Source organism: Cyprinodon tularosa, unplaced genomic scaffold (assembly GCF_016077235.1).
Source record: "Cyprinodon tularosa strain WSP-4 unplaced genomic scaffold, ASM1607723v1 ctg4, whole genome shotgun sequence".
Lineage (NCBI taxonomy): Eukaryota > Metazoa > Chordata > Actinopteri > Cyprinodontiformes > Cyprinodontidae > Cyprinodon > Cyprinodon tularosa.
The window spans coordinates 2,573,741-2,600,000 of NW_024039118.1; the positions used below are offsets into that span (position 1 = coordinate 2,573,741).

General features: G+C 38.6%; 1 protein-coding gene across 2 annotated transcripts in view; it reads right to left on the reverse strand.

The window, feature by feature from the left end:
- Nucleotides 1–25,769, reverse strand: part of dnajb6b (DnaJ heat shock protein family (Hsp40) member B6b) — a 50,691-nt gene extending 24,922 nt beyond the window's left edge. For both annotated transcript variants that reach the window (XM_038297923.1, XM_038297924.1), the window contains exons 1-5: nucleotides 25,612–25,769; nucleotides 9,964–10,078; nucleotides 5,060–5,169; nucleotides 3,094–3,147; nucleotides 2,831–2,938 (exon numbers count right to left, since the gene is read on the reverse strand). In XM_038297923.1, the coding sequence (XP_038153851.1) occupies nucleotides 2,831–2,938; nucleotides 3,094–3,147; nucleotides 5,060–5,169; nucleotides 9,964–10,028 (337 nt within the window). In that variant the 5' untranslated portion in view covers nucleotides 10,029–10,078; nucleotides 25,612–25,769. The remainder of the gene's footprint in view (nucleotides 1–2,830; nucleotides 2,939–3,093; nucleotides 3,148–5,059; nucleotides 5,170–9,963; nucleotides 10,079–25,611) is intronic.
- Between the last annotated feature and the right edge of the window lie 491 nt (nucleotides 25,770–26,260).

Genomic DNA, 26,260 nt, shown 5'->3' on the forward strand with positions numbered 1-26,260 from the left:
GCAGGAGAAAGTGGAGTAGTGGGAGGGAAGAGCAAGGGGGTCCTGGCCACGGCAAATGACTGGGAGATGCGGGCAGACCTAAAAAAGCAGCTCAAATTCCCTGAGGAGATAGCCCACACTAGCCTGAGACCAGACATTGTTCTATGGTCTAAAGGTACCAAGCAGGTGGTGCTCATCGAGCTGACTATCCCCTGGGAAGAGAGGATGGAGGAGGCCTATGAGCGTACGCTCAATAAATACCAAGCCCTCATCCTAGAGAGCCAGCAAAATGGATGGAAGACCTGGAATCTCCCAGTGGAGGTGGGCTGCAGAGGCTTTGCTGGACGGTCGCTCTGGAGAGCCCTTGGACTGCTGGGGATTGAAGGGCTGGCCAGGAAGCGGCTTGTAGCCAACGTCACCAAGCGGGCGGAGGAGGCATCTCGCTGGATTTGGATGCAGCGCGAGGTGCGCTGGCAGAACCGAAGCACTGAGCGAACGAAGAACTGGATGAGGAGTTGGGTGGCGTTCGGTAGGGGTGGGTCCAGGACGCTGGATTTGCCGTTGAGCCCCTCCGAGGTGTCATGGGCTTAAATCAACGAAACACCAGTGAAGGGGGGTGCCCATTTGACAACCTTCTGAGCCTACCCAACTCCGATTCCAGTCACAGAGACCTAGTGGTGCCTTGAGGGAAGGAAAGAGAGAGAGAGAGCAATGCCACTGGCCCACAGATGGTGCAGGGGCAAGTACCTGTAAAATTGGACCAGTTGCGATATCCCTTATCGTATTTTGCATACTTGACAAATACATAAAGCCTTACACATTTAATAATTAGAGCACATGTGGCTTTAGGGACCTTAAACTAAAGATATGAATAACAAAATAAGTCAAGGTAGAATTCAGCAGGAAGCAAAATAAAAAAAGTTGACCTCTCCTTCTCGATTCATCGCGTTCATTTCAGGAAAAGCGTCTGCCATTCCTGGCAGACATCTTGGCCACATTGAAGTGAGAGACTGTTTGTCTCAGAGGACACTGAGTGGGCTGAGTGACAGATCCACAGGACCAGCTGCTGTTTGCTAAGACAGGCAGCTGGACGATCAGGACCTGAGGGCTGAATGGGATTTATATACAACCCTGGAACACCTTCCCTAGCTGAGCTCAGGCTAAACGAGCAACTGAAACTTTATGGCCAATAAACAGTGACGATTCAAACAAGATGCCCGCTTCTTTAAACAAATGCCATCAAAATACTCTCAATCATGCATTTCTAATTTAAAAATAAAAAAATGAACTGATAATGTGCCTCCTTAAGTATTCATAGCTGCACAATTTCACATTTTACAAACAACTTTAATTGTGTTTGGATTTTATAAAACAGAGCGACAGAAAGCAGAGCGTTAGTGGAAGGTGGAAAGAAAATAAACTGGTTTCCTTTTTTTTTTTTTACACAAATTAGTCGATACTCTCAAACTATTTTTTTCCTGTAAACGTAGCTGCTGACAAACATCTCATTATTGTGTCAACTGCTCAGTGGGAATGGCATTTAGAAAATATTTAGTTTCCCTCAACAAATGCCAGAAAGCATAACAAAGTCTCACCTGAGCAGCAAACATCTGCAGCTCCTCCGGTTTCATCTTTCTGATTTTAAAGGAGGATCGGCTAAAAGGACACTACACATTTTTGCTTACTTTGTGAAAAATAGATTCAAAGGGTTTAAATACTTTTTTTAAACTAATGCAACTTTCTCCAGTTACGAGTCAGACAAATGCAATAAAGGCTATTTAAAGTCAAAACAGAAACTGAACCTCCATCTTCAGCTCAGGGATTTGGCCATCTTGTTTTATGGTCACTGTTTACGAGTAAACAGCAACAGCTGAGTTACTCCTTATCCATGTCAGTATGGCCCTAACATGTCAGCATCATGACAGGACAGTAATCTTCCATCTGTATACTCCATGTACGTCTGTACGGGAGGCAAGCACACGCTTATTAAATCTGCTTTCGTTTCAACATGGAAGCTATTTTTGAATGCATTCCAGTTGAGTGATGTAGATGCTAGAATCCATCCTCCGCCTGCGTCTGAACTCCTTATTTAGAGCTACATGAGGTGAAGTACAAAATGCTTTCCAATCAGCCTTCTGTTGAACCCAGATACCCTCCAACAAGCACTAAAAGTGTTTCACTCTTTTATAAACACATTTCAGAAACTGTTCCTTTTTCAGATTTATTACAAAGACTTTAACAAACACACAGAAATTGACCTAAATCGTTGCCTTTAACTATACTCTACAGTCCCTTTGAGGTTAAGAAATAGATGATGTAGGTGTCAACATGAAGGATATGTACTTCTAAAGAAAATACTTACAAACAGGCTTAAGAGTTCCTGTAGAAAAATGAGCTTTCTTGATTCGCCAGTGATCAAAGGTCAATAGTTTATTAATGAAATTTGTGGATTATATTACAGAAAAGGTCAAAATAATTGCTAAATGAGGGAGGTTATGTAACGATGCTGAAGTCAACAGCCAGCACTGTATCTACAAGAGGCATCTACTGGCAGATGCATCCTGTTGAGGAGAGTGTCGAGTGTAGCAGAGGGATTAGCACTGGGATTTTTCCCCCTACATCTACAGTTGCACATCAGGAAAAAGCGGCTAAGGGGCAAACTCATTAGGTAACAGAGCATGTTGCTGTGCATATACAAAAAAATGAAATAAAAAGTCTCTCTTTGGAGTGTTTCCAATCCTCATGTATTATTTTGAGCACAATTTTACAAGGGAACCACAGCCCCTCTCTGTATTTAGACAGTCCCATCAAGCCAGCGGCCATGTCTGTGCTAAGAACACGTTAGCCTTACCAAACAAATCAGCAAACGGATCTCTTCCACCAAAGAATTCCCTGAAAACGTCCTCTGGGTTACGGAATGTGAAGCCGCCACCATGGCTGAAGTTATCATAGTGGTTTCCTTGGAGATATAAAAAAAGAAAGGCTCAGTTACAAGAAAATCTAAACTAATCAGTGCAAATATAACATGTCAGTATATCAACCAAGAACTAAGAAGTCTCCAAAATCTGGTCTTATTGTGTCTCCTTTCACCCATTTTAAAAGTTGTTTCCTTACCTCTACCAGAGAGGCCGTCTTTTCCATATCGATCATAAAGACTCCTTTTGTTTTCTGTGAAAGAAAAAGAAAAAAATGTAAGTGAGGAACAACCTTTGAAAAATAACTATAATTCTAAGGAGGCAAGAGCTGATTTGGCATCAGGTGTTTAATTTACTTTACTTTTGGGTGCTTTGGAGAATGACGCAGACATATTTTGTCAAACAACATGAAAAAGAAAAAAATGAGTGATTTCCAAATCAGAGGGAAATACGGCAACAACATGCATCTTTTGCAGGTCAGTCTAAAGTATGATTTTATCACAATTGTTTGGAAGAATTGTCACCCTTAAAGAAATTAACATTAAAACTTGAAAAATATTAATAGCTCATAATAAATATAATGTACATTAAATACATGAGACTCGAGGTGTTTAAAAACCTGAGCTATTTAATTTTTGAAAAAAAAGAAAAGAAAAAAAAAGAACTGGTTAGTGTGTTTTTGTAGTATAAATCTGAAGACAGAAATCCCACTGGGGTCTGAAGCACAGCTACTGTTCTGAGATCCATTTGAGTGCTTTGTTTATGTTGTGAGCATTATCTGATAAAGTCATTAAATGCCTTCCCAAAGCCAGGGGTGTGTTGCATTGTGGGATATGGTTAAGCTGAGAGATAAAAACAAGAAACTAATTTCAAAGTAGCTTAAGTATGGGTGTAATAAACACCAAAATAAAATATGCTTCCTCAGTTAGAATCAAAAACTATGATGTAAAGTTGGCTATTGGTTTAACATGACAAATTAGCCCATAAAGCTAAATTAAAATAGTGCAAAATAAACTGATGCATCCTCAAAGGAGCACAAGGTTAAAAAAAATAAATTAATAAAAAAAATATGATTGTCTTTCGAAATGAGCTTCAACAGATTTAAGATTTGTTGACAGACAAGTTGAACATTATTTACAGTATTTCCAGATTATCGTGTTTTCAAACAACAGAAAACTAAAGTTGTTTTTCCGGCCCTCCTGCTTTAAAAAACAAAAAACAAAACACTGTTTAGGAAATCCAGATTTACTATTTCACAAGAATTATCAGGTCGTTTCATATTCAACAACCCAGTATCATTGTAGGATTTTACATTTAGCCATTGCAGACCTTACTTTTTACAATTTTCTTTTACATTTCTATAACTTTTAATTAAGGTTTAAGCAAAGCCATCAAAAGATGACAAAATGAGACACTCACTTTGTCCAAGATTATCACTAATAGAGATTCAAATGTCATGTTTTCTAAGCCAAAACAAGTTTTTGGGCTACTATATAAGGCTTCGAACTCAACGCTAATTCTGACATTTTGAAATGAAAAAGCTTTCTGGATGGGAAGTGAAACATCTTCAAACATGGAAACCAAGTCCAGTGAATTGTTTAACATTTTTGCAATTACTAACAGAGTCCATTATGAGCCAAACAGCTTCATATGCGTAACTAAAAGCAAAACCATGGCAGACTTGTGACGATAAGAGAAGCGCATTCAAGCAAATCTGACACAAAATTCTCAAGAACTGCTGCTGCAAGCAGTTTTGACGCTGATAACCAGATTCTCTCTGGGCTCCACAGGCAACTAACAGCAGTACACCTTGGAGTAATTCAATGTATGTTAAAGAAGCTCAATGTGATGAACAGGAGCTCATTTTAAATGGTCTAAACATCAGGGGTGTGAAAATTCCCTACAAATAAATACTGAATAAAAATGACTTAATTTGCAGCTCATAAAAAAGCAACCTAAAAACCCCTGGTCACTTTATTAAACAATAAATCTTTAACTTTAACCTTAGAAATAGTTTTTTTTTTAAGGCTTAAAGTAAAATAAATAATACCACCCAAACAAAACCACTTAACCTGAATATTAAAAAGTAGGAAAGCACAGGGGGTAAAGCATTGGGACAAAAACAGAATGTGAATACATTTGAAGTTGAAACAAATCAATCTTACCATCTGACAGGACTTCATAAGCCTCTGACAGCTCTTTAAACCGCCTCTCTGCCTCTTCCTTGTTGTCTGGGTTCTTATCTGGATGCCATTTCAACGCCAATTTTCTGTAACTGTGGAGTGAAGAAGAAAAAAAAGCACCCAATTTAAATCACAGTGGTGCTTAATATAAAAATATGCCAAGAACAATATTTAATCCAGCAGAGGGGCGAGAGATCAGAAGAGGAGAGGTCAGCCAGACACGGGAACTGGACAATTTTCCAATGACTGGTTCTGATCAGTGATTGACTGGTCAGATATTGATATCTGTCTATTTAATGCATCACAACTAGTACTGTCTTAGTTTATAAACACAACCATTAGCATTTATTTCAATCAACCTTGGCATTTAATAAAAATTCAGATGCACAGGCTACATATATAAACATAAATGCAAAAATGGGGTAAAATGCCTTCATCTTTTTTAGTTTAGAAATAAAGATTGCAGAACAGCAGAATATACATATCAGGTTTTATTTAAAGATAATAAATATCCATAGATTCTAAAGGATTTTTTTTTTTTAATGAGTAAATTACTATTTACAAAAATAAAGCATTGTACATATGTTAGGAAAATTTACAGCATTGAGAAATTTTAAAGAGAAACGTACAAGATGCTGATTAATTAATTCAAACAAGAAGTATTTTAACTGCTGACCAAACTTCACTGTACGATTGATTCACAGTTGTTTGGACACAGATTTTAAACAACTTTTTAAACAACTGCAAAGTGTAATTTTAATACTTTTGCATTATTAAAAATTATGCAGCTTTGTAAATAACAAAGCAAAAACAAATGAGCTAAATTTAGCTAAGAAAACTGGACGGTATCTCGCAGAACCATTGCTCAGTTTGTTAAAATATGCTTTCTTGTAAAGCATAGGAAGCTGACAGGAAGTGCTCAGTTAGAAACTACACCACTATTTCTCTGCATTAAAAAAACTGCAGAGGACCAGAGCTCTAAAATGTGAAAATGATAGGACAGAAGTTTTGGTTTTGAAAGAATCAATATTTAAAACCTCAATTTAGGTTATGCAGACAATACACCTGCTATAAGACAATCTTTGTATCGTTTTTGTAGCGCTATGACTAATGATTGTTAAGCAAATCGATTAACCTGTTGATCTTTTTTTGTGTGGATTTTTTTACGAATTTTAACAAGGTCAAACTAAAACTTTTTAGTTGAAGAGTTCTAGTTAAGGCATATTGATAGACGAAAATGTTTAATTTTAAATGCAAAATATTTTGGGTCGCTCTGTCAGCTAAAGACATGTTTTACAGTCTCTATACTACACTTAACGATTAATCGATAGCTAAATTAGTTGACAATTAGCCGATTAATCGGATAGTTTCAGCCCTAGTTTTTTAATCAGCAACTATATCCTTGGTTTTTTGTTTGCTCTATTATAAAAGCCTTTACTTGGCCTCAAGGAAAGCATTCATTTCAATAGATTTTGTGTGTAAATCGGCAGTTTCAAGCATTCTTTTGGAATCTCAGAGTGTCACTCTGGGTCCAGAACAAGAACTGAAGGGTTAAATCCAGGAAAAATCTTCCTCATGATGGAATAGAAAGGAATGTTTAGTTTACTTCTTTTCTAAAATGCTTTCTTTGTCAGTCACAAAATTAGGTGAGGATAATACTTTAATAGTCCAGTTGAAATGTATTTTGTCTGAATAAAAAGTCTATTCACAATTGAAAAAGATTTGTCAGTGTATCCAGGAGGGAATGTCCAAGCAGGTTCAATCTGAGGTCAGACTGAACAATCCTCAGCTTATCAAACTACACATGGCTCTATTGAGAAATTAAAGGTCCATGACAGTGCAGCTGGATGAATACTTAATATGTGCAGCTTGTTCGGTCTTGTTGGGATTGCTGGAGGTGAGAAAAAAGAAAAACCTTCCCTTTCAGCACAGTCTTGCTCATAATGTATCTAGGCTACATACTTAAGGTGGAAATATTTGAAGCTTTTTAAATATTTGATGCTTTGCATTGTGGCAAAATACCAAACACAAAATCCATTTCAAGATAGTTAAAAAGTAAACAATACATACATTTCCAGCTTGTTTACTGTCAGTACACTGTCACAAGTACAGAGTAACCAAATGAACTCTCTGCATTTAACCTATCCCCTTGGGGAGCCATGGGCTGCCATTGTGTGGCGCCCGAGGAGCAGTCTGGGGTTAAGGATCTTTTGCTCAGGGACCCAGAGTGGCAGTCTGTGGGAGTGGGGCTCAAACTCAGAACCTCAGGATTCCAAGCCCTATGCCCTAACCACTAGGCCACCACTCCCCCAACAATCCAAACAACCAGGTCCAGAGTCCAATCCCTTGGATGAACTTAAAATAATAACATGTATTATACATTCCTCAGCTACAGGGATGTTGGCGAGCTAGGAGAGCCAATCTCATATTATGTTTCAGTCACATTTCCTGTTGAAAAAAGTTACAGGATAATTTAATACATCCTTTCAGAGTGTTTTTACATAACAGAAAACCTGTTGCAAATCAATGGAGATGGTGCTCCTCCCCTCCCTTGCAGACTTAACAAAGCACTGCATTTACAAGCAGAGAGGGGGAGGGGGGGCTCACAGTGCGGCTGTTTGTTTCTAAGCCCACAGAAGCTGCAGATAAGACAAGGGGTTTTAAAAACTCGGGGATTCAATTCAGGGGCTCTGCTCCCTTTAGTCAGCAGTCCTGGTTCCTCACATCTTTGTAGTCATATTATCTGGCAGTGAAAAGATTGAGTGAGTGGTCAGGGGGCCAGCCCTGGTCAAACAAAGCAAACTACTTGTTAATTATGCTACATCCTAGTCTGTTTACTGAGGGAAGAAAACCCAACAAAAAAAACATGTAGACTTTAACGGTATCAAAATAGATGTTCTGCGGCGACTGTTTGGTGAATATTTCAAAATGAAATTTTACATATTTTCTTTCATTTAAGAATTTTTTTCTATTCCAGAATCTTCCTCATTTCCATCAATTTTTAAGATGTTTTTACCATAAACACCCCATTATCTTTTATTTACATCCTTTACAAAAGTCAATGGAAAAGGCTTCACTCACATGAAATTTATCAAATATAGCAGCTTTTTTTGTTAGCCTGGTATTACTCATATACAATACGCTTCAATTGTCTGTAAATTTATGTGTAATATTTTAGGAGAAAAATAAATAAATACATAGAGCTCATTCAAACCCCCTTGTTTTACCTGTTAGGGTACCTTTAAGAATTTGACTGTTGTGGGCATTCATGTGGATGTAGCGTTAGCAATATTAGCTGTTTGCCATAGTTTGTTTACCAGTTTTCTGGTTTTCAAAACCAAGGGGTAAAAAGTTATGCAAGCAGCAACAAGAACCGACTCTTAGTTAGTCTCTGATTGTTAGAATCACCTCTTTGTGAGAAATAGACATAAGTGTGATAAAAGCAAGGTTGGGTTAATATTAGCATTCTTCTGATAACAACTATAAAATTTTGTGGCCTTTTCTGATTTTGAACAGAGCCCATAGGAGGAATACCTTAAATCTTTATCACAGTACTCTTTGTGGTAAAAAAAAATTGCAAAAAATTGATAGAAAAGAAAAAACTAAACAAAAAAAAATGTTTTTTTTTTTTTTTTTTTTTTCAGTCTACCACACAAGCAAAGTCTTAATCTGATATTTGCTTGTGTAACATCTTCAGCAGGGGTTTCAGCAAAGAGTTGTATATGCCTGGTAGCTTTAACTGCATCCCTCCCCTTCTGTTCAGTGATAGTTTCTCGCTTTAAATAAGGATGGCTTCCTTCACCCAAATTTAAAACCATCTGTTCGAGATCTGTACATTTTGGCTATTAAAGGTGTGTCCTTTGTTCTTGAGGTGAACATGTCCAGCTATCGTGCTCAGAGCCTAACACTATGTGTTTGTAAGTTCATGCTTAGTTTTTCCCCATTGGGCCAAAACAGGTTTGAAGGAGGGGTGAAGGAATGACATCCAATCATCCATTTTCTGACACACTTATCCCTGTTTTGGTCGCAAGGGGTTCTGGTGCCCATCTCCAGCTGCCAATGGGCGAGAGGCAGGGTACACCCTGGACAGGGCGCCAGTCCATTGCGGGGCAACAGAGACAAACAGGACAAAGAGCCATTCACGCACACACTCACACCTAAGGAGGATTTAAAGAATAACAGTCTTGTTTTTGGACTGTGGGGGGAAGCCGGAGTACCCGGAGAGAACCCACGCATGCAGCCCAGAATTACAGTCCACTGCCTCTAATTTCAGCCTGTTTTGTGGTTACCATGACCCAGATGGCTGACAATTGGCACAGACATTTCTTTTACTCCGTTTCACGTAACTGTATGGCTGTGAAAGCCTTTCACTGCTGCCCCATGAACTTAACTTCCATTAACAAGCTATCCATTTTTAATGTTATTTTTTATAAGGAGCAATGACAAAGTGTGATTTTCCTCACTAAAATGCTCAAAGTAACTAATCATATTTTCAAACTTATTGCTTTTCTTTTTAAACATACAAAAGAAATCATAAAAAATGTTATAATGATAATGAAAATGTCCATTCACATTTTTAGCAAACGATTAGTTTTAATGTTGGGCCTAAAAATATTTTTTTATTCCTTGACTCTAGAGAAGTTTGTCCCTTACCTGTTTACGAGAACCAGTTAGGAAATATAGATTGTTTGTTGGAATGGTGCTGGTCGCTAGATAGCTAAAGATTTACAGCCAGACAACACTATTCAATCTGAAGTTTCAGTCCTTTCCTTTGTGTGAGCTCGTCCAACTATAGGGCACATCACTTCCTTATTGCATGTCATAGGCGTTAGCTAATTAGCAGTTTGCCAGCATCAGAAAGAGAAAGCAAACACTTGAATACTTACGCTTTTTTAATGTCGTCTTGTGTTGCATTTCTTTGGACTCCCAATATCTGGTAGTATTCCACCATGGCTCTGTCTGTTTTTGTGCTGATTTATTGCAGATTCTTCTTACTGGCCTCTATGGCAAGAAATAAGTTTAGTTAGGAACTGTGAGTAATCAAAGCTGCAAAGTCATGTGTGACCAGCATGACTCCCACACTGCAGAACAGAAAAGTACAAAACATTTTAAAGATGCCATTGAACTATTCTAAACCACTGATGCAGGAAAGAGAACAGCTTAGTCACAATAAGCCAAGTAAAATGACTCCTTTGAGAACATCCTTCAAGCCCAAGGCGATAAGAGACTGATGTTTTCCTTTTCATGTTTAAAGTTCTCTGTGAGAGCACAAATCAAGGAGTGTCAAAATGTCTGAACAACAAGATAAAACAAGCCTAACAAAAGTATCAAGACACTTCAAATGTTGATATTTCAACCAAGCTATAATAGGGGTGGGGGATATATTTTAAATATGCTCAATGTATCTCGAGTTTCCCCACGCACAATAGTTAAAATAACTATCGCAACCGTCGAATACTAATTTGCATGACAACATGAAGCCATCTGCATGTATTTCACTAAGTTTTATTTTCCCCACACACTTTGAATGCATCAGAATCCCATTCTCCAAACAGGATTATTTTCTGCGTTGTTTCAGCTCAACAATATATGGCAATGGTTTGGATTTCACGCTGAGAACGTTCAAAGTCATTCCTGCAAAAGGTAGCAGTACAAATTTATTTCACCACCTAAAAGTCATCAGCTGCAAAATAAAGAATGTTGTAAACTCGATTATGTCAGGGTTCCTACAGCATAAGGCAAGTTAAATTCAAGACTTTTTAAGACTTTTTGATGCCACTAGAAATAAAAATTTAAGACCAAATTCACAAGAAACACAAGAAAAACCTGCTTGCGACAACTTAACCCAAAAGGTTTATTATAACATAAACCACTGCATTAATGTTTCAAATACTGAAACGCTTTCTATACAGGAAGAAAGCTAAAAACAAACAAATGACAGATATATTTTAACAATTATTTAACTGAATTCACAAACTTTGTTTTAGCAGGGAACAAAACAAATCAGTTTTAAAGCCACAACATAACCAGTGCTAAGTCTTTTTTGCAGCTATTTTTCTTTGTATCATTTTCTTAGTCTTTTTGATTTGGTGATAAGTGGAGGCGTTGCAGAAAAAAGGGTGGAACAAAACTGAGAAATACTGTGTTTCGCTGTAACTCGATTTTGACGCTTTGTGTTTTGCGCTTTGCATGTGACTCCACTGCCTTAATTCCCATTGTTCCGAGCTTGAATCGCTTTTTGCAAAAAATACACTGTGCCTCATGTATGTCCCCTGGTACATATTGCTCATATTTTCCAGACAAAAAGTAAATGGCGCATCTCCCAAATGGTCGGCCGCAACAACGCTTTTATTGGTTCCGCTATCAGGACGGAACCAATAATGGCGAGCCATTATTTTTTTTTTTATTAAAAAAAAAAGGTAAATTTTAATGTTTTATTTAGATTACAAAAATAAATCATAATAAAAATGATCCTATTTATCATGTTTTAAAAATTAAGACCTACAAAAGACTGATTTAAGACATTTTAATACCAATTAAGGCCTTAGTTTTATTTTGAAGAATTCAATGCCTTTTAAGACTTTTTAAGGACCTGCGGGAACCCTGTATGATGGAGGGAAATCATAGACCCTATTTATTATGTTATTTTAATGTTTTTTAGATGCTCCAATAAATGTGATGTGGTCTTGTTCAGAGGTTTTGGAGGCATTCTCTAAACTTGGCAATGTTCCCAATTTTATAAAATTTTATGTTTCTTAAAAATTCCCAACACGTTAAGATCAATGCAAATAGTTTGGAGATGCTGTGATAAAGCTTAGGACAGTATTTAGACTTTTGTTTCTGTAAATTTGAGGTCTGCTTTTTTTTGCTTATTATGCACAAAAGAGCCCTTTATAATCTTAGACTTTATGTAGTATTATGTGTCTTTCTTCTTTAATGGTGACACTGAAAGAGATAATGTGGCAGAATTATTTGTGAAAAGCTTTGAGCTGGTTAAAATAAAATGTTTTAATTTGAAATCAAAAGTTTAAATGAGTACCGGTATATCAGAACAATTAACAATGCTTAGATCCGTTTCCCTAGTACCAACCAACCAAACCAACATAGCTCTCAAGTGATGTTTATACATTTTTCATTAAGTTATTTTAAATTCATTGAAACCTTAAAGGGATAGTTCGGTATTTTTGACATGAATCTGTATGGCATCCCCATCACCAGTGGCATGCAATCACACTGACTTACCCCTGGCAGCGTCCTGTGAGCAGAGTTATCGTCCAGTTTTGGTCAAGCCGAAAGTAGTCCGGCAGGTTTTTAGGACCAGCGAAATAAAACTTTTCTCTTCCCAAAACATTATGTGTTCAAAAGAGTGATATTTTTGCCCAGCTAGGAGCTAGGCGGAGGGAGACATGCATCTGGCTGTTGTTGAGCTCGCTGTCTGAATGACGGCGCGCAGTGATACGAACAGAGAGAAAATAGGACCAATTGATAACGACGTGTGACTTTTTCCACTACAACGTTTTTGGGATGCAAAAATATCACTCTTTTGAACACATAATGTTTTGGGAAGAGAAAAGTTTTATTTCGCTGGTCCTAAAAACCTGCCGGACTACTTTCGGCTTGACCAAAACTGGACGATAACTCTGCTCACAGGACGCTGCCAGGGGTAAGTCAGTGTGATTGCATGCCGCTGGTGATGGGGATGCCATACAGATTCATGTCAAAAATACCGAACTATCCCTTTAACCTAGGAAAAAAAAACTATTGCAAGAAACAGAGGTTTGTTTTTGTCACAGAAAACTTTACTTTAATAAAAAGACAATATAAAAAACCTTAAAGCAGCAATTGATTATTGATGTTGTCTTCCAAGAAATCCTAAAAGATAAACAACCAGAGGGTCAGACATGAGTGCACCGTGTCCTGTTTGTTTGCTATATATAACCAGTGGCCTTTGCCGTTAGATTGTGTTGGAGTTATTTGTGGGAAGCTGGGGGCTGTTTGGCACGTGTTGGTGCCGATCAGTGACTCCAGTTTAAAAAAAAAAAAAGAAGAAAATTCAGGCACTGACCTCTGCTTTCAGATGGCTGCCCCAGGATTTAACTTCAAACTAGTGTTTCTGTTTTTTTTTAATGGCTAAATGTCTCATTTAATGATAAATAAAAAATAAATAAACTGGAGTAGACAATGATCACATTTTACAATCTAAATATAGAAACATGACCCAGAATGTGATTGTGTTTTTTAAAGACATATTTGCCCCTTCAAATGTATCTTTTCTCCAGAGCCTGTAGCTATTACAGATCATTTAAACCATAATAAACTGAGATAAGAAAAAAAGTGACTGTAATCTCATTCACTGCTCTGGTCATCACGTGGGTTTGTACACTTAAGGCCAATTTATGCTTCTGACGCATAGCCTCTGCAAGCGTCAGATCCATCTCTGTGCGCAACCACGCCCCCTGCGCAGAGGTTCTGCAACCGTCGTCATGCACCTCAAAAAAATCCTGACTACGCGTCGGACGGTCGCAAATCCGCGCAGACCTCAAGCGGAAGTGCGCAGACTGGTTCGCGACCAGATGCAAGCAACATTTGATATGTGCGGTTGCAGAGGTCTTATCTTCCCTTTAGAGATATAATCCTTAAATCCACACTGATTCTGTCAAGTTTTTATATAGTTAATTGAAAACATTCAACTTTAACTATAAATAAATAATTTTAATGTCTTTAATAAATACCATGCATAGCTCAGTAATGGGAGACTAAAAATATATTGATGTGTTAAAAGCTCCATTTAGCAACAACAGACTAGTCTGAGATTTGTTGTGGGTAGGTCTGACGATATGACAAAGAGCAGCGGTTTAAGCAGATTGTAATTACTTTTACTTACTCTGCTTCTCCATCCATCACGACTTCTGTATTTTTTTGCCTCTGACCATCAGACCCCAGACTAGTAGTAGTCTGTTTCTTGGTCCCTATAGTCGGGGCACATTGGCCCATTGCTGCACTCTGAAACTCATTGAAGTAAGTCAGCTAGTAGAGGAAGACAGATGAAGGTTGCCTAAAGCGGCAACCATAGAAGCTGGTACATTTACAATGATCATGCATCAGCAGCAGGAGCATCACACATCATATGCTGAACTCAAATTAAAGTTTATGGCATATTGATTATGAAAGAAATTTAGGATGAGATCATCCACTTCAAAAGCTCATAATCTGATAACCTAATTTAAAGCTGTAATCCTAATAACATTAAATTTTGGCTCTTTTAATTATTTTTTTTTTGTATAACTTTATGTGTCCCAAAAATATATATTAGGGGTGGAACGGTTCACAAAATCCCCGGTTCGGTTCGGTTCACGGTTTCGTGGTCACGGTTTTCGGTTCGGTATATGTTTATTGTTTCACCGAAAAATAAAAAAATTTAATAAATATTATAAAAAATTAATGAAAAAAAAAATAAAAAAATCAACAAAAAAAAAGTAATGAATTGTAATTATTTTCAATGATCCGCGGAAACCCTGGATCATTTCCACATGTTTTGCTGCTTTGAATTTAATCATCTCGCGCATGCTCTCTACGATCTCCAAGGAACTCAGAGCGGAGCGGACGGGAGCCACAGCGGAGGCTGTAGGCTTTGCTTTGTGCAGGCGGTCTGGAGCGCAGCGGGGCGGAGCGGTCATGTTGCTGTCAGCATAAACAAAACGTGTTGCACAATGCTTGCACACTGTTGCACTTTTATCCACCACTTTCTTTCCACCGTCATCGTAGGTCACTCTAAATGCAAACTGGTCCCATACAGCAGACCCATAAAGTGCTGCTGGCGCGTCTTCCAACTCCTGTTCTTTCTCACTCGCCATACCCACACAATTCTCCACAACAACTGATTTTTTTCTGCTACACCCGGCTACGCTGCTTCACTTCTTCTTCTTCTTGTTTACTACTGGTGGTTGGCTTTGGTCGCAGTACACCTTCTGCTCTGGAGTGTACACGCTTCCCCTATGAGAAATAGGAGCAGCGCATGAACCAAATGCAACACAAGCAAACCGAACGGTTCGGACGGTTTTCATAAACTGTTTCATCCATTGGTTTATAAAAAGACAAAAAAACAACAACAAAAAAAACAGCAGAGCCATACAGCAGACACCTTCAGATTTACTCATTAAAAAAGCCAAAAGCAAAAAGGTGTAGCCAAGTCACAGTAATTAAATAGTTAAGAATTAAACCTCAGTCCTTTTTCAATGTTCAGAAACCAGATAAGTGGGTTTTTGGAAAAGTGTGATCAGTCAATTAAAGCAACAACTTCACAACGGCTAAGATATTTACAGCGAAGAACCAAAGTTCAAAAAGGGTCCTCAATAGCGAGGTGTGACCTTAATGCCCTTTTCCTTTTATGCAGCTGCAGCGAAATGGGAATCAAAACAAACACTTCAGGCCAAGATGAGCAGCAGGAGATTAAAACAACATCTGCTCAAGACTTCAATCAGCTGAGCTACACTGGAGCACCATCAGCGTTCCCTCTAAGGAAAGCCATTATGCAACAAGTAGCAACAAACAATTGTCAATATTCCTTTGAAATTAAACGGTGTTTTATTTTTTATTTTAAGTGCAGTGCGTTTTCAAACTCTATGAGAACATTTATTAAATAACCTGGATATTGTTACCCACTAATATTTTTGCTTAAAGCTGCAGTCTGTAACATTGAGGAGAGAGCAGACTTCGACTGAAAATTTGAAGAAACAGGTTTCACGCCACTCCCCCACCCTCTCTGCTTCCCTCATGCCCCACCTCCAAGCTCCACCCTTCTCACAGCATCTGCGCGGCTACCGCATGCGACCAGAAGGGGGGGGGGGGGGGCGGGATTCAGCGTGTGTGAGCTGTGATTGACACTCCATCAGACGCTCCTCTGGCTGTGATTGGTTGTTTTGACTCGTCCCGAATTATTCTTTCCAGATTGAAATACAGGCAGTAGGCGGTACCAATTGAAGCAGTTTTTTTCACAGGTTACATATCACATGTACTGCTGTCTGGGCATAGGGACAGTTTAAGCCAATATGACAAAAAAGTGATTTTTAAAAACTTACAGACTTCAGCTTTAAACAAGCAGCAATTATTAGAGGTATACTGAAACACTGGCCGCTGTAGGTAACAGATCTGCTCGGGGCTCTGCTCATGCCAGTGACATTATGCTATATGATTGTCTGAACGTTGCCATGATGACGTTAAACATTGTGGTTGTCCAGACAACGACAACATATCAGCGTCCATGTGCTGAGTCGGGAGCATCCACTGTGTTAGTATCTCGTGATAAAGCTGAAAGGATCCATTTTTGGTGAATTAAGTAACGGCAAGACCATGGTATAAAAGGCAGAGAGTAGCAGTGTGGCTAGCTGTGCCCAGTAGCTATCAGGTTAGCCTCCTTAGCTCAGTCAGTTACCCATATTGAGCTACACTACTTTTAACTTTGTGTCAACAATAACCATCTATTATCTAAAAGTAGAATAACTTGTTTTGTTTTTTTTAAATCTTCACATAAGTCATTTGTTAAAGATGTTCCATTTGTCCTTCCCTGCACATGGATCTGAATAAAAAGAAGTCCTGAGACTTTTTGTGTCACCTTCTTAAATAGCTGACCACAGTCTGTCTTAGAACACAGTATGTTCCTTCAAAGACTGAGAATGATTGTCTTCTACTCAGGTACTTCAGGTCGCCAAAGGAAATGTAAAATAACCGCAAATATAGGTAATAATAAGTTGAGACCCCAGAAGAGAGAGGATTCTTACAGAAGGGGTAATATACAGCTACTCTGAATGGCGCTGCCATATTTTGACATCATCAGCTGGGCAAGCCCCCCTGAGTAGATCTGGTACCACTGCCTACACAGGCTTTAGGCAAATATTAGCCATTTTGTATCATTTGCAGTTAGATGCCTTCACCGACTAAACTGCACTCTCCACTGTCCAAATGGGGTAAATTCAGGAAGTGCCTGAAGGACGTTAGTGCACCAGTCACAGAGGCAGGTTGCTTTCCCAACAATATATTTTTGTAAAGCACATGCATTGCTAAGCCTTCCATTTTTATCACTTTAAATGTTTGATTTATTATGACATTCTTTTGGTTAGATGGAGAATTTTGTCACATTGATCATTGTGTCATTTTCATCATGTAATTGGTGGAAGAGAATACAATATTGGCTTTGGAAATCAGCTATCCAAAAAGTGCAACCAATGATGGGCATCTGTTAGATCTGATGTAAAAATAATCTGTATCAGCCCATCTCTATCTGGAGACTGATTCTTATTCTAATCTAGAAATTAAAAATATGTTAGCATCTTACATAAAAGTTATAATTCCTCTCCTTGAAGCAATGTCTATGCCATCTTTACCAATTTTCTTTATTCTTTTTACTTTTAAACAATCTTGCTAATCCTAACAACTTGTGACTGGGTTAATGATATTTGGGTACATATTGCTACCCGTTATCACCAAAATGTAATATAAATATTAGATTTTTCAATCAGGAACTAAATGTAGGTTAACTGCTTTCTGCATCCTTTGTTCTTGACAGACATGAGTGTTCTATTTAAATCTAAGAAAATAAAATGCTATAAAAACAAATGCTATTTTCAGATAAAACAAAAGGCCTCATTTTGATTGAACTCTGCATTTGTCCTCATCAGCTGACTAAAGTATAGACCTCCTTAAGATAAAATGTCTGCATAAACTCCTCAGTTAATTATCTACAAAGAAATGTAAGGTTTTATCTACAGACCATCATCTGATAAGAATCAAATATTGTGCTTTTCCCAAGGACATGATAACTAAATCAAATGACGTTTCCAAGAATACCAACCGAACTAATAGTTTTGCAGACAAATTTGATTACAATAAACCAGACAGAAAAAGTTTGTCCTTAACAAAATATCCATAAAGCCTCAGAAACAACACCAACAGAGAGTTGCACAAAAAGACAGAGCAGGCAGGATCCAATAGAAAGCACAGCTGGATGAATAGAATACCAGGTGACTGCCAAGATCAGCACAATAAAACCCACACCCTAAACTTGAAACCATTTATAGTGACAAGAGAAGTGCTGGAGAACATAGGGATGAACAGAAACTATATTAAGAGTCTTTCACCTTTTGTTTATGTTCATTTTCAATCTTTAAATCCTTTCACTGTTCAACCATGGCTTAAGGATATTAAAGTTTAAAGTTTCCAGCTGGGAGCAAGAACCTCATGTAATGTTCTTCGGAATAAAGTTGTTAAAGAAAGCAAAAACTCTAATCTACTTTTATAAAAAGTAGATCTAAAGATAAACCTTTTAACTGATGTAGAGTACAATGAAGTACATTTAAGTCAACAGCATTCTGTGCTGTTGATTTGTGCATTCTGTGCACTTTTGACAGCGTCCCTACAGCAAAAGGCAAGTTAAATTCAAAACTTTTTAAAGGAATAGTACACCCAAAACATGATTAGCCTTTATTTTCTACTCACCCCCATGCTGAACAACACTCTGGAGTACTTTTTTTGATATCTCAAATGCATCTGGAGATCTGGGAGGCTTCTTGCCGTCTGCTGACATTCAAATAATGGAGGTCTATGGCGCCCGAGGCAGAAAGGTCCATAAAAGTCCACAAAAAACGTGTCAATATTCCTCCATACTCCTCGTCCAATGTATTCAAAGTGTCCTGAGTGGGTAGCGTCCATAATTTACTCAAAACGAAGTCATAGGATTTCCTAAAAGCGCGTTCACGAGTTTACGGAAACCGCGGCAGACCAAACCAGATGAAAGTGCGCATTCAGCGTCTGCTCTGCCGATAATGCAAGCGTAGAAGAAGAAATGTGCTGTTTATCTGTGCAAAGAAAGAAACAACGAAAGAAAAATGTCTGAGGACTTCATTGTTGAGGAAGAGCATGAGTTCTTTGCCGAGCTGAATGCGCACTTTCATCTGGTTTGGTCTGCCGCGCTTTTAGGAAATCCTATACACTACTGTTTATGCTCCAAAAACATTCTAAATGACTTCGTTTCGAGTAAATTATGGACGCTACCCACTCAGGACACTTGGAATACATTGGACGAGCAGTATGGAGGAATATTGACACGTTTTTTGTGGACTTTTATGGACCTTTCTGCCTCGGGCGCCATAGACCTCCATTATTTGAATGTCAGCAGACAGCAAGAAGCCTCCCAGATCTCCAGATGCATTTGAGATATCAAAAAAGTACTCCAGGGTGTTGTTCAGCATGGGGGTGAGTAGAAAATGAAGGCTAATCATGTTTTGGGTGTACTATTCCTTTAAGACTTTTTAATGCCACTAAAAATAAAAATTTAAGACCAACTTTACAATAAACACGAAAATCCTGGTAGCGACAGATTTACCCCAAATGTTTATTTTAACATAAAGCATACATTTTTTGGCCCAGTGGATAAGTTTCAAATTTTGGAAGACTTTCCATATAGGAAGAAAGCTAAAATCAAACAGATAACAGATATATTTTAACAACTACTGAACTGAATTAACTAACATTGTTTGGTTCCCTATTCAATCACCCTACTTTCATCAGTGGCATACCACCAAACATTTTCCTGAGATTTGGTTCTACTGGTGCTATTGTTGATGTGAGAGATACTTTGGAGGCATGGCAGAGAAAAGGGTGGAACAGAACAGAGAAATACTGCTTCCACATAACTTGATTTTGACGCTTTGAGTTTCATGCTTCGCACATATGTCTCAACTGCCTTGATTCCCATCGTGCTTAATCTACATTCCTTGGTAGTGGTTTTAGCCATGCAGAAAAGTCTGGGATGGATAGCCAATTTTTCGTTTACTTTAAAACTTCCCCGTGTTGTCCAGATAAAAAGTTATTGTCATATCATCCTAAGGTCCGGCCGCAACATCTTTTTTATTGGTTCCGCTATCGGGACGGAACCAAGAATGGTTACAGCGAGCGGTTTGGTAAATGTGAGAAAAATATTGTCAATTTTATAGTTTGATATACATTACAAAAACGAAATCCTATTTATGATATGGTAACAATTTTAAGACCTACCGTATTTTCACGACTATAAGGCGCACTTAAACGTCTTTTTTTCCCCTCAAAATGTGCGGTGCGCCCTTTGGTGCGGTGCGCCCTATGTGTGTTGTAACTGCGACTTTTGAGACCACCTCATTGAGGAGATGATGAAAGAGTGGCTGAATGTAAGGAGACCAGGTGTTTTTTTTCCACTCATCACCATCGCTGTTAATATGTAACTCCATGCGTGCCCATCTCACAGCTGATGTGAAAAACATGGGGAAACAAATTAACGCTGTGCTCGCTGTTCAACCGCTCGACATCGGTGTGAACCGGACCCAGCAGGTGCAGCAGAAGCAGCGAGTTTACATGCAAAGTCAATGGTTGACGCGCGTATAGATGCAGCAAAAGGTCCCGCAGCGCGTTTTGAGCAGCAGGCGCAGCACGTCGGGAGCGTTTAAGCATCTGACGCACCGCCAACGCGCTGCTGCTGCTCGAGATGGAAAAATTTAAGTTTTGCTGCTGGAAGCGCCGCATCAACCAATCAGGAAAGCTGATCTGGGAGCTGACAGCGAGACAGACCCAGCGCTCTGATGACATATGATATTAACGCAAATGAAAAAGGCTGGATGGATGAGGAGATGATGAAAGCGTGGCTGAGGCAGGTGTATGTGAGGAGACCAGGTGGTTTTTTCCACACATCACAATCACTGCATGCCCATCTCACAGCCGATGTGAAAAAAAAAGGTGTATCAAATGAACGCTGTGCTCGCCGTTATCCCGGGGGGTCTGACAAAGGAACTTCAACCGCTCGACATCGGTGTGAACCGGCCGTTCAAAGTAAGGCTGCCAGCGGCGTGGGAGCGATGGATGACCGACGGAGACCACAGTTTCAGGATAAGTGGAAGGCAGCGCCGGGCAAGTTACGCCACCGTTTGCAGATGGATTGTAGATGCTTGGACTAACGTGTCTGCTGGCACTGTTGTTCAAGGTTTCGCAAAAGCCGGCATTATTTCTGAGGAGCCGCGCTGCACGGAAAGTGACTCTGACAGCGAAGAAGGGGAAATTGGCATTTCTGATTTAGCGCAGCTGTTTAATTCAGAAACAGAGGATGATGACTTTGATGGGTTTGATTAATACTTTGTAATAAATACATGAATAAAGCAACAGCAGCCTCTGGGCCGGTCTCCTCCGCGTATACCGCGGTGGCTGGCAGGTGTTTTTTCATCTAAATAATCTAAATCTTGCAGCTATATTTGCTGTGATCAGTGGGAATAAAGTAGTTTTAATATGTTTTTAAGTGAGAAAGGCCACCTGAAAACTTCATAATTGCAGTCAGTTCATCCAGATTATCTATTTCTGTCGGAGGCGCTCAGACCCCGACATACCAGCGGTGCACCGACAGTAGAAATCCCTTCATCAGCAGCCTCTAGGCTGGGCAGCCTCCGGGTTCACGCGGTGGCTGGCAGGTGTTTTTCATCTAAATAATTTAAACTGCAGGCACCAGGATACCGGTAATAAAAGCGAACATATTCCGTCGGCAGGTTTCAGGATTTTAAGTTAATTTAGGAGTGATCACAGCGCTGTGTCAGCTGCGATGTGTCTGTCTCACGGCCAGCTCCCAGGTTTGATTAATACTTTGTAATAAATACATGAATAAAGCACAGTCATACTCAGTTTTGCCCCCGCTGTATTTTTAAATACGCAGTAGAGCTATTTAAAGGTAGTAGAGGACATGTACCTGTATATAAAAAACGCGCCCTATAGTCCGGTGCGCCTTATGTGTGTGTTAAATACAGAAATGGGACACATAACTGAGAGTGCGCCTTTTAGTACGGTGCACCTTATGGTCGTGAAAATACGGTATGAAAGACTGATTTAAGACATTTTAATACCAATTAAGGCCTTGAATTTATATTGAAGAATTAAATATAAATTCCAACGGTATTTGGAAAAAAAAAGTATCTTATTGACAATTCAACTATCTACATGGAGGTTGGAAAGTAAATTGCATAACTTTTTAAGTTGTACAAGTTCATCTCTTTGTTGATGCCCTTTGTTTCCTATATTTGGCATGGAAAGTGTGCATGCCTGTATCATTTCCTGACAAATAAAATCATATGAACTTAAAGCTTTTACTTAATGTAAGCATCATGAAAAGCAACGTCAGGGTATATATACACTTCTGTATAATAAAAGCAGTCAAATTAAAACAGGTTATTCTGTTTTACTTTTAGCCAAAGGTTTAAAGTGTCAAATCTACTTTTTGTTGATTTTGTTAACTAAAGGCTGCCAAGTTCTCACAGGCTTTTAGACATCTTCCTGTAACTAGTAGGGGTGTAAATAATAATCGTTTTGTATTGATGCATCGATCCAACAGCCAAAGATCCGATGCATCGACACCTGCGCAAGAGTGTCGATTCCTGTATTTTTTCTTCCTTCAGTCTATTTCATATTCATTTGCTTCTGGATGTCAACTCTGACTCCCGTGCTGCGGTGGTGATAATCCTACTTGCCTACTTTCAGAATCTATAACACAGAGGCATTATTTTTCGGTGAATAAGATTTTAATAACCCTAGGTGGAGTAAAACTTTGCTACTTCTGTTATTTGCTGTTGTTTCTCAAATATAATGCATAACAATATTACAGCTTTCATTGATTTATTTCAAATTTGAAACATTGTCTAGCCTGTAAGGTAAAAAAAAAAAAAAAAAAAAAAAAAAGTTACCAATCAATAGAATCATATCATGGTGTATTCTTGAGTGTCGAAAATAATCGAATCGTTGGGTCAGGAAATTGATACTGATTCGAATCGACATGATGGGCATGATTTACACCCCTAGTAACTAGAAAAGCTTCCAAGCACCTAAAAACAGTATACAATGCAAACAAGCATGAGTGTGAGGAGGTGTGAAGATATAATCTTAAAGGAGTTGTCAAATGCATTCTGTAAATGTAAATATGCTATAAATCAATAGACAATCCAAAAAGCAATGAAAAGCATTTGACTTCTATTCAAACTCACTACATCAGTTTAGCTAGACTCCAATATGGATAGAATAATTGGCTTCCAATAATTTCTTTCAAAAGTAAATGACGCATTTAGAAAAAAGAAATGTTGGAATAAAACGCTATAAAAAAACTATAGTACTAGAGTTAGGCACAAAGAATCGACTGTTACCGGTTCTATTATTTCAGTTCTCCCAGTTTGGGTTAGATTTTTCGTTTTTGATTCGTAATTTTAGTGCTCATTGGATATGTGTAAATGTTGTAATGAGCATTCCGAAAAGAAGAATGATTCATAGGTTTTATATTTATGTATAGGTTGAAACATTTGACAATAAACAGTATTGTTTACATAAAGTTTCATTCAAAATTTCAGACCATTTAATCCAGTCAGAACTCTGGTTAGCCAGCTCAAATAAAAAGTGCAAACTTTTATGATACTTCCTACCAACGGTTCATTTGATATATTTATCCAATTAAAATAACTTTTAAAGGGATAGTTCAGGATTTTTGACATGAATCTGTATGGCATCCCCATCACCAGTGTCATGCAATCACACTGACTTACCCCTGGCAGCATCCTGTGAGCAGAGTTCTGGTCCAGCTTTGGTCAAGCCGAAAGTAGTCCGGCAGGTTTGCTAGACCCAGCGAAATAAAACGTTTCTCTTTCCAAAACATTATGTGTTCAAAAGAGTGATATTTTTGAATCCCAAAAACATTGTAGTGGAAAAAGTCACACGTCGTTATCTCTTGGTCCTATTTTCTCTCTGTTCGTATCAGTGCGCGCCGTCATTCTGACAGCGAGCTCAACTTTTCCAGCTCATTTCAGTGCTAACTTAGCAGCTGCGTTTACAAGCAACGCCACCGAGCTAGCTTTAGAGCTAACCAAGTTCATTAGACATTTGAGGAGGGCAGGGAAGTCGCTGTTGTTTGTGATGCAGACAGCAGCTGCTGCAACTCCGACATCCTCATCAATGGAAAGGTTCTGTATCCTGCGGCTCCGGCTTCAGCTTCCATCACTTCTCTGTCCACCCTCTCTCTTTCTGCCCGATCTAACTCCATTTGTCGAAGTTCATCGTCAGTGTACTCGGGTTCATAAAGATATCCCTTTGGCTCTAAGTGGAAGTCGATGTTTTCCTCGTCGCTCTCGTAGTCAGACATCTTCCCCAGTAATAAACAATCGCGAATCAACAGGTAGGACCTAGCTATCAGGTCATGGTGTCGCGCGCACTGATGCGAACAGAGAGAAAATAGGACCAAGTGATAACGACGTGTGACTTTTTCCACTACAATGTTTTTGGGATGCAAAAATATCACTCTTTTGAACACATAATGTTTTGGGAAGAGAAACGTTTTATTTCGCTGGGTCTAGCAAACCTGCCGGACTACTTTCGGCTTGACCAAAGCTGGACCAGAACTCTGCTCACAGGATGCTGCCAGGGGTAAGTCAGTGTGATTGCATGACACTGGTGATGGGGATGCCATACAGATTCATGTCAAAAATCCCGAACTATCCCTTTAAGGGGATTTTTCTTTTACTTTAGAAAACAAATATGAATACATCAGTTTGGATAATTAACCATTACAGCTAGTTGACCTATCACATGGATGCAAATATGAAAAAGTTTTTTTCAGGACAGGAAAACAAAAAACTAACATAGATGCTATTAATAATACTTGATTAATTCAACATTTAAACTAAGATTAAAACATAAAATCTAAAATTGATGATTGAATATTTACCAAAACCTAAACCACGAGATGCTGCTTCCCCCCAGGTTATCTGTTCATCCCCGTAAACAAACTATGTTCCTGTTTTTTTATTTAATGTTTAATGGAAAACTACTAAATATCTTCAGGCATTTTGTAATTTAGCACAAAAAACAGTCAAGCGCCTAAACCAGCGTGGCATGTAAAAAAACGGCCAATCGGATAAACAGAAACTTCTAGAAGTAGGACGGATCGATATTCAATTGAAAGTTGAACTGATCCGCAGCATAATAATATACAGAGTGATATGAATTAACAAGATAAAGATGCCATGAAAAGTAAAGTCGTGGAAACTCCTAACGTTAAACTGCGGACTTGCTAACCTCAGTCTTAGATAAATGTTTCAGAACATAATGAGATACAACATTGAGTTCTCATAACTACTGCAAAAATTTCTGAATATTTACACTATTTAACCAGCCGGTAATAAATAGGAGCCAACAGTAAGAGGGTTATTGTTAGTAGATAACTACTGTGGCTAGTGATAGCAATTAGCTTGATTTTCTTAACCGTAAAAGAGACGCGCTTCGTCTCTGAAAACCGCGTTATGGAGGCCGGATAAGAGTAATAACATTACAAATACGTTAACTAGTTCACAACATTGTCGACGGTAACAAATAGGACAAATTATCATCACAACATATACACTGGATGCGGCAAGGTTTTACACCGAGGCCGAGCTCAGCCTTAAAGCGTTTAACGTTTTAGAAAAAAGGGAAAAAAAGACAATTATTACGATACAAACCTCTGTGACGAAGATGTCCGTTCTTCTGCCCTTTATTTTATTGCTGTTCAAACTCCCTATTTTTTACCTGAGAACGGAAACTGTAGCTGCAGCCGTTGGCAGCTGGTTAATAATGATGGTGGAGGGTTTTTGGCCTTGCTCACTAGCTGTGACTGATGCTTTCACGTGCTGTTGGAAATAAAATATAAGCCAAGAGGTTCAGCGCTTTCCCTTTACCTCCAGAACTTATCAAAGAATATCTTTTGATTTATGAATGTGTATTGTATTTAATATGTAATAAAGGGGTAATTGCCCTTATATCTATGAAAATTCATTACGAATACACTACAAAATGAACTGAGCATAATGTTCTTCTAGAAGCTATATTTACGAGGGACACCTAAAGGCAGCAGGTCTTTCAACGTCCAGTGCCAATCTGTTATTGACCTGCCTTCATATACATGGGGGGGAGACAAGACCTAATGCGGTGGGGGAAATTAAGGATACAAAACAAATATTTAGAAATTTACTGAATCCTTCTCGCCGTTTTAAAGACCTCGATAACAAAATGTAGGCAATCGAAGGAAGCGTTGCTAGTTAAAGAGATCATACCAACGTCCTATTGCGCCATCTATCGACTACTAAAGGAACTACAATACATCTGTTTTGT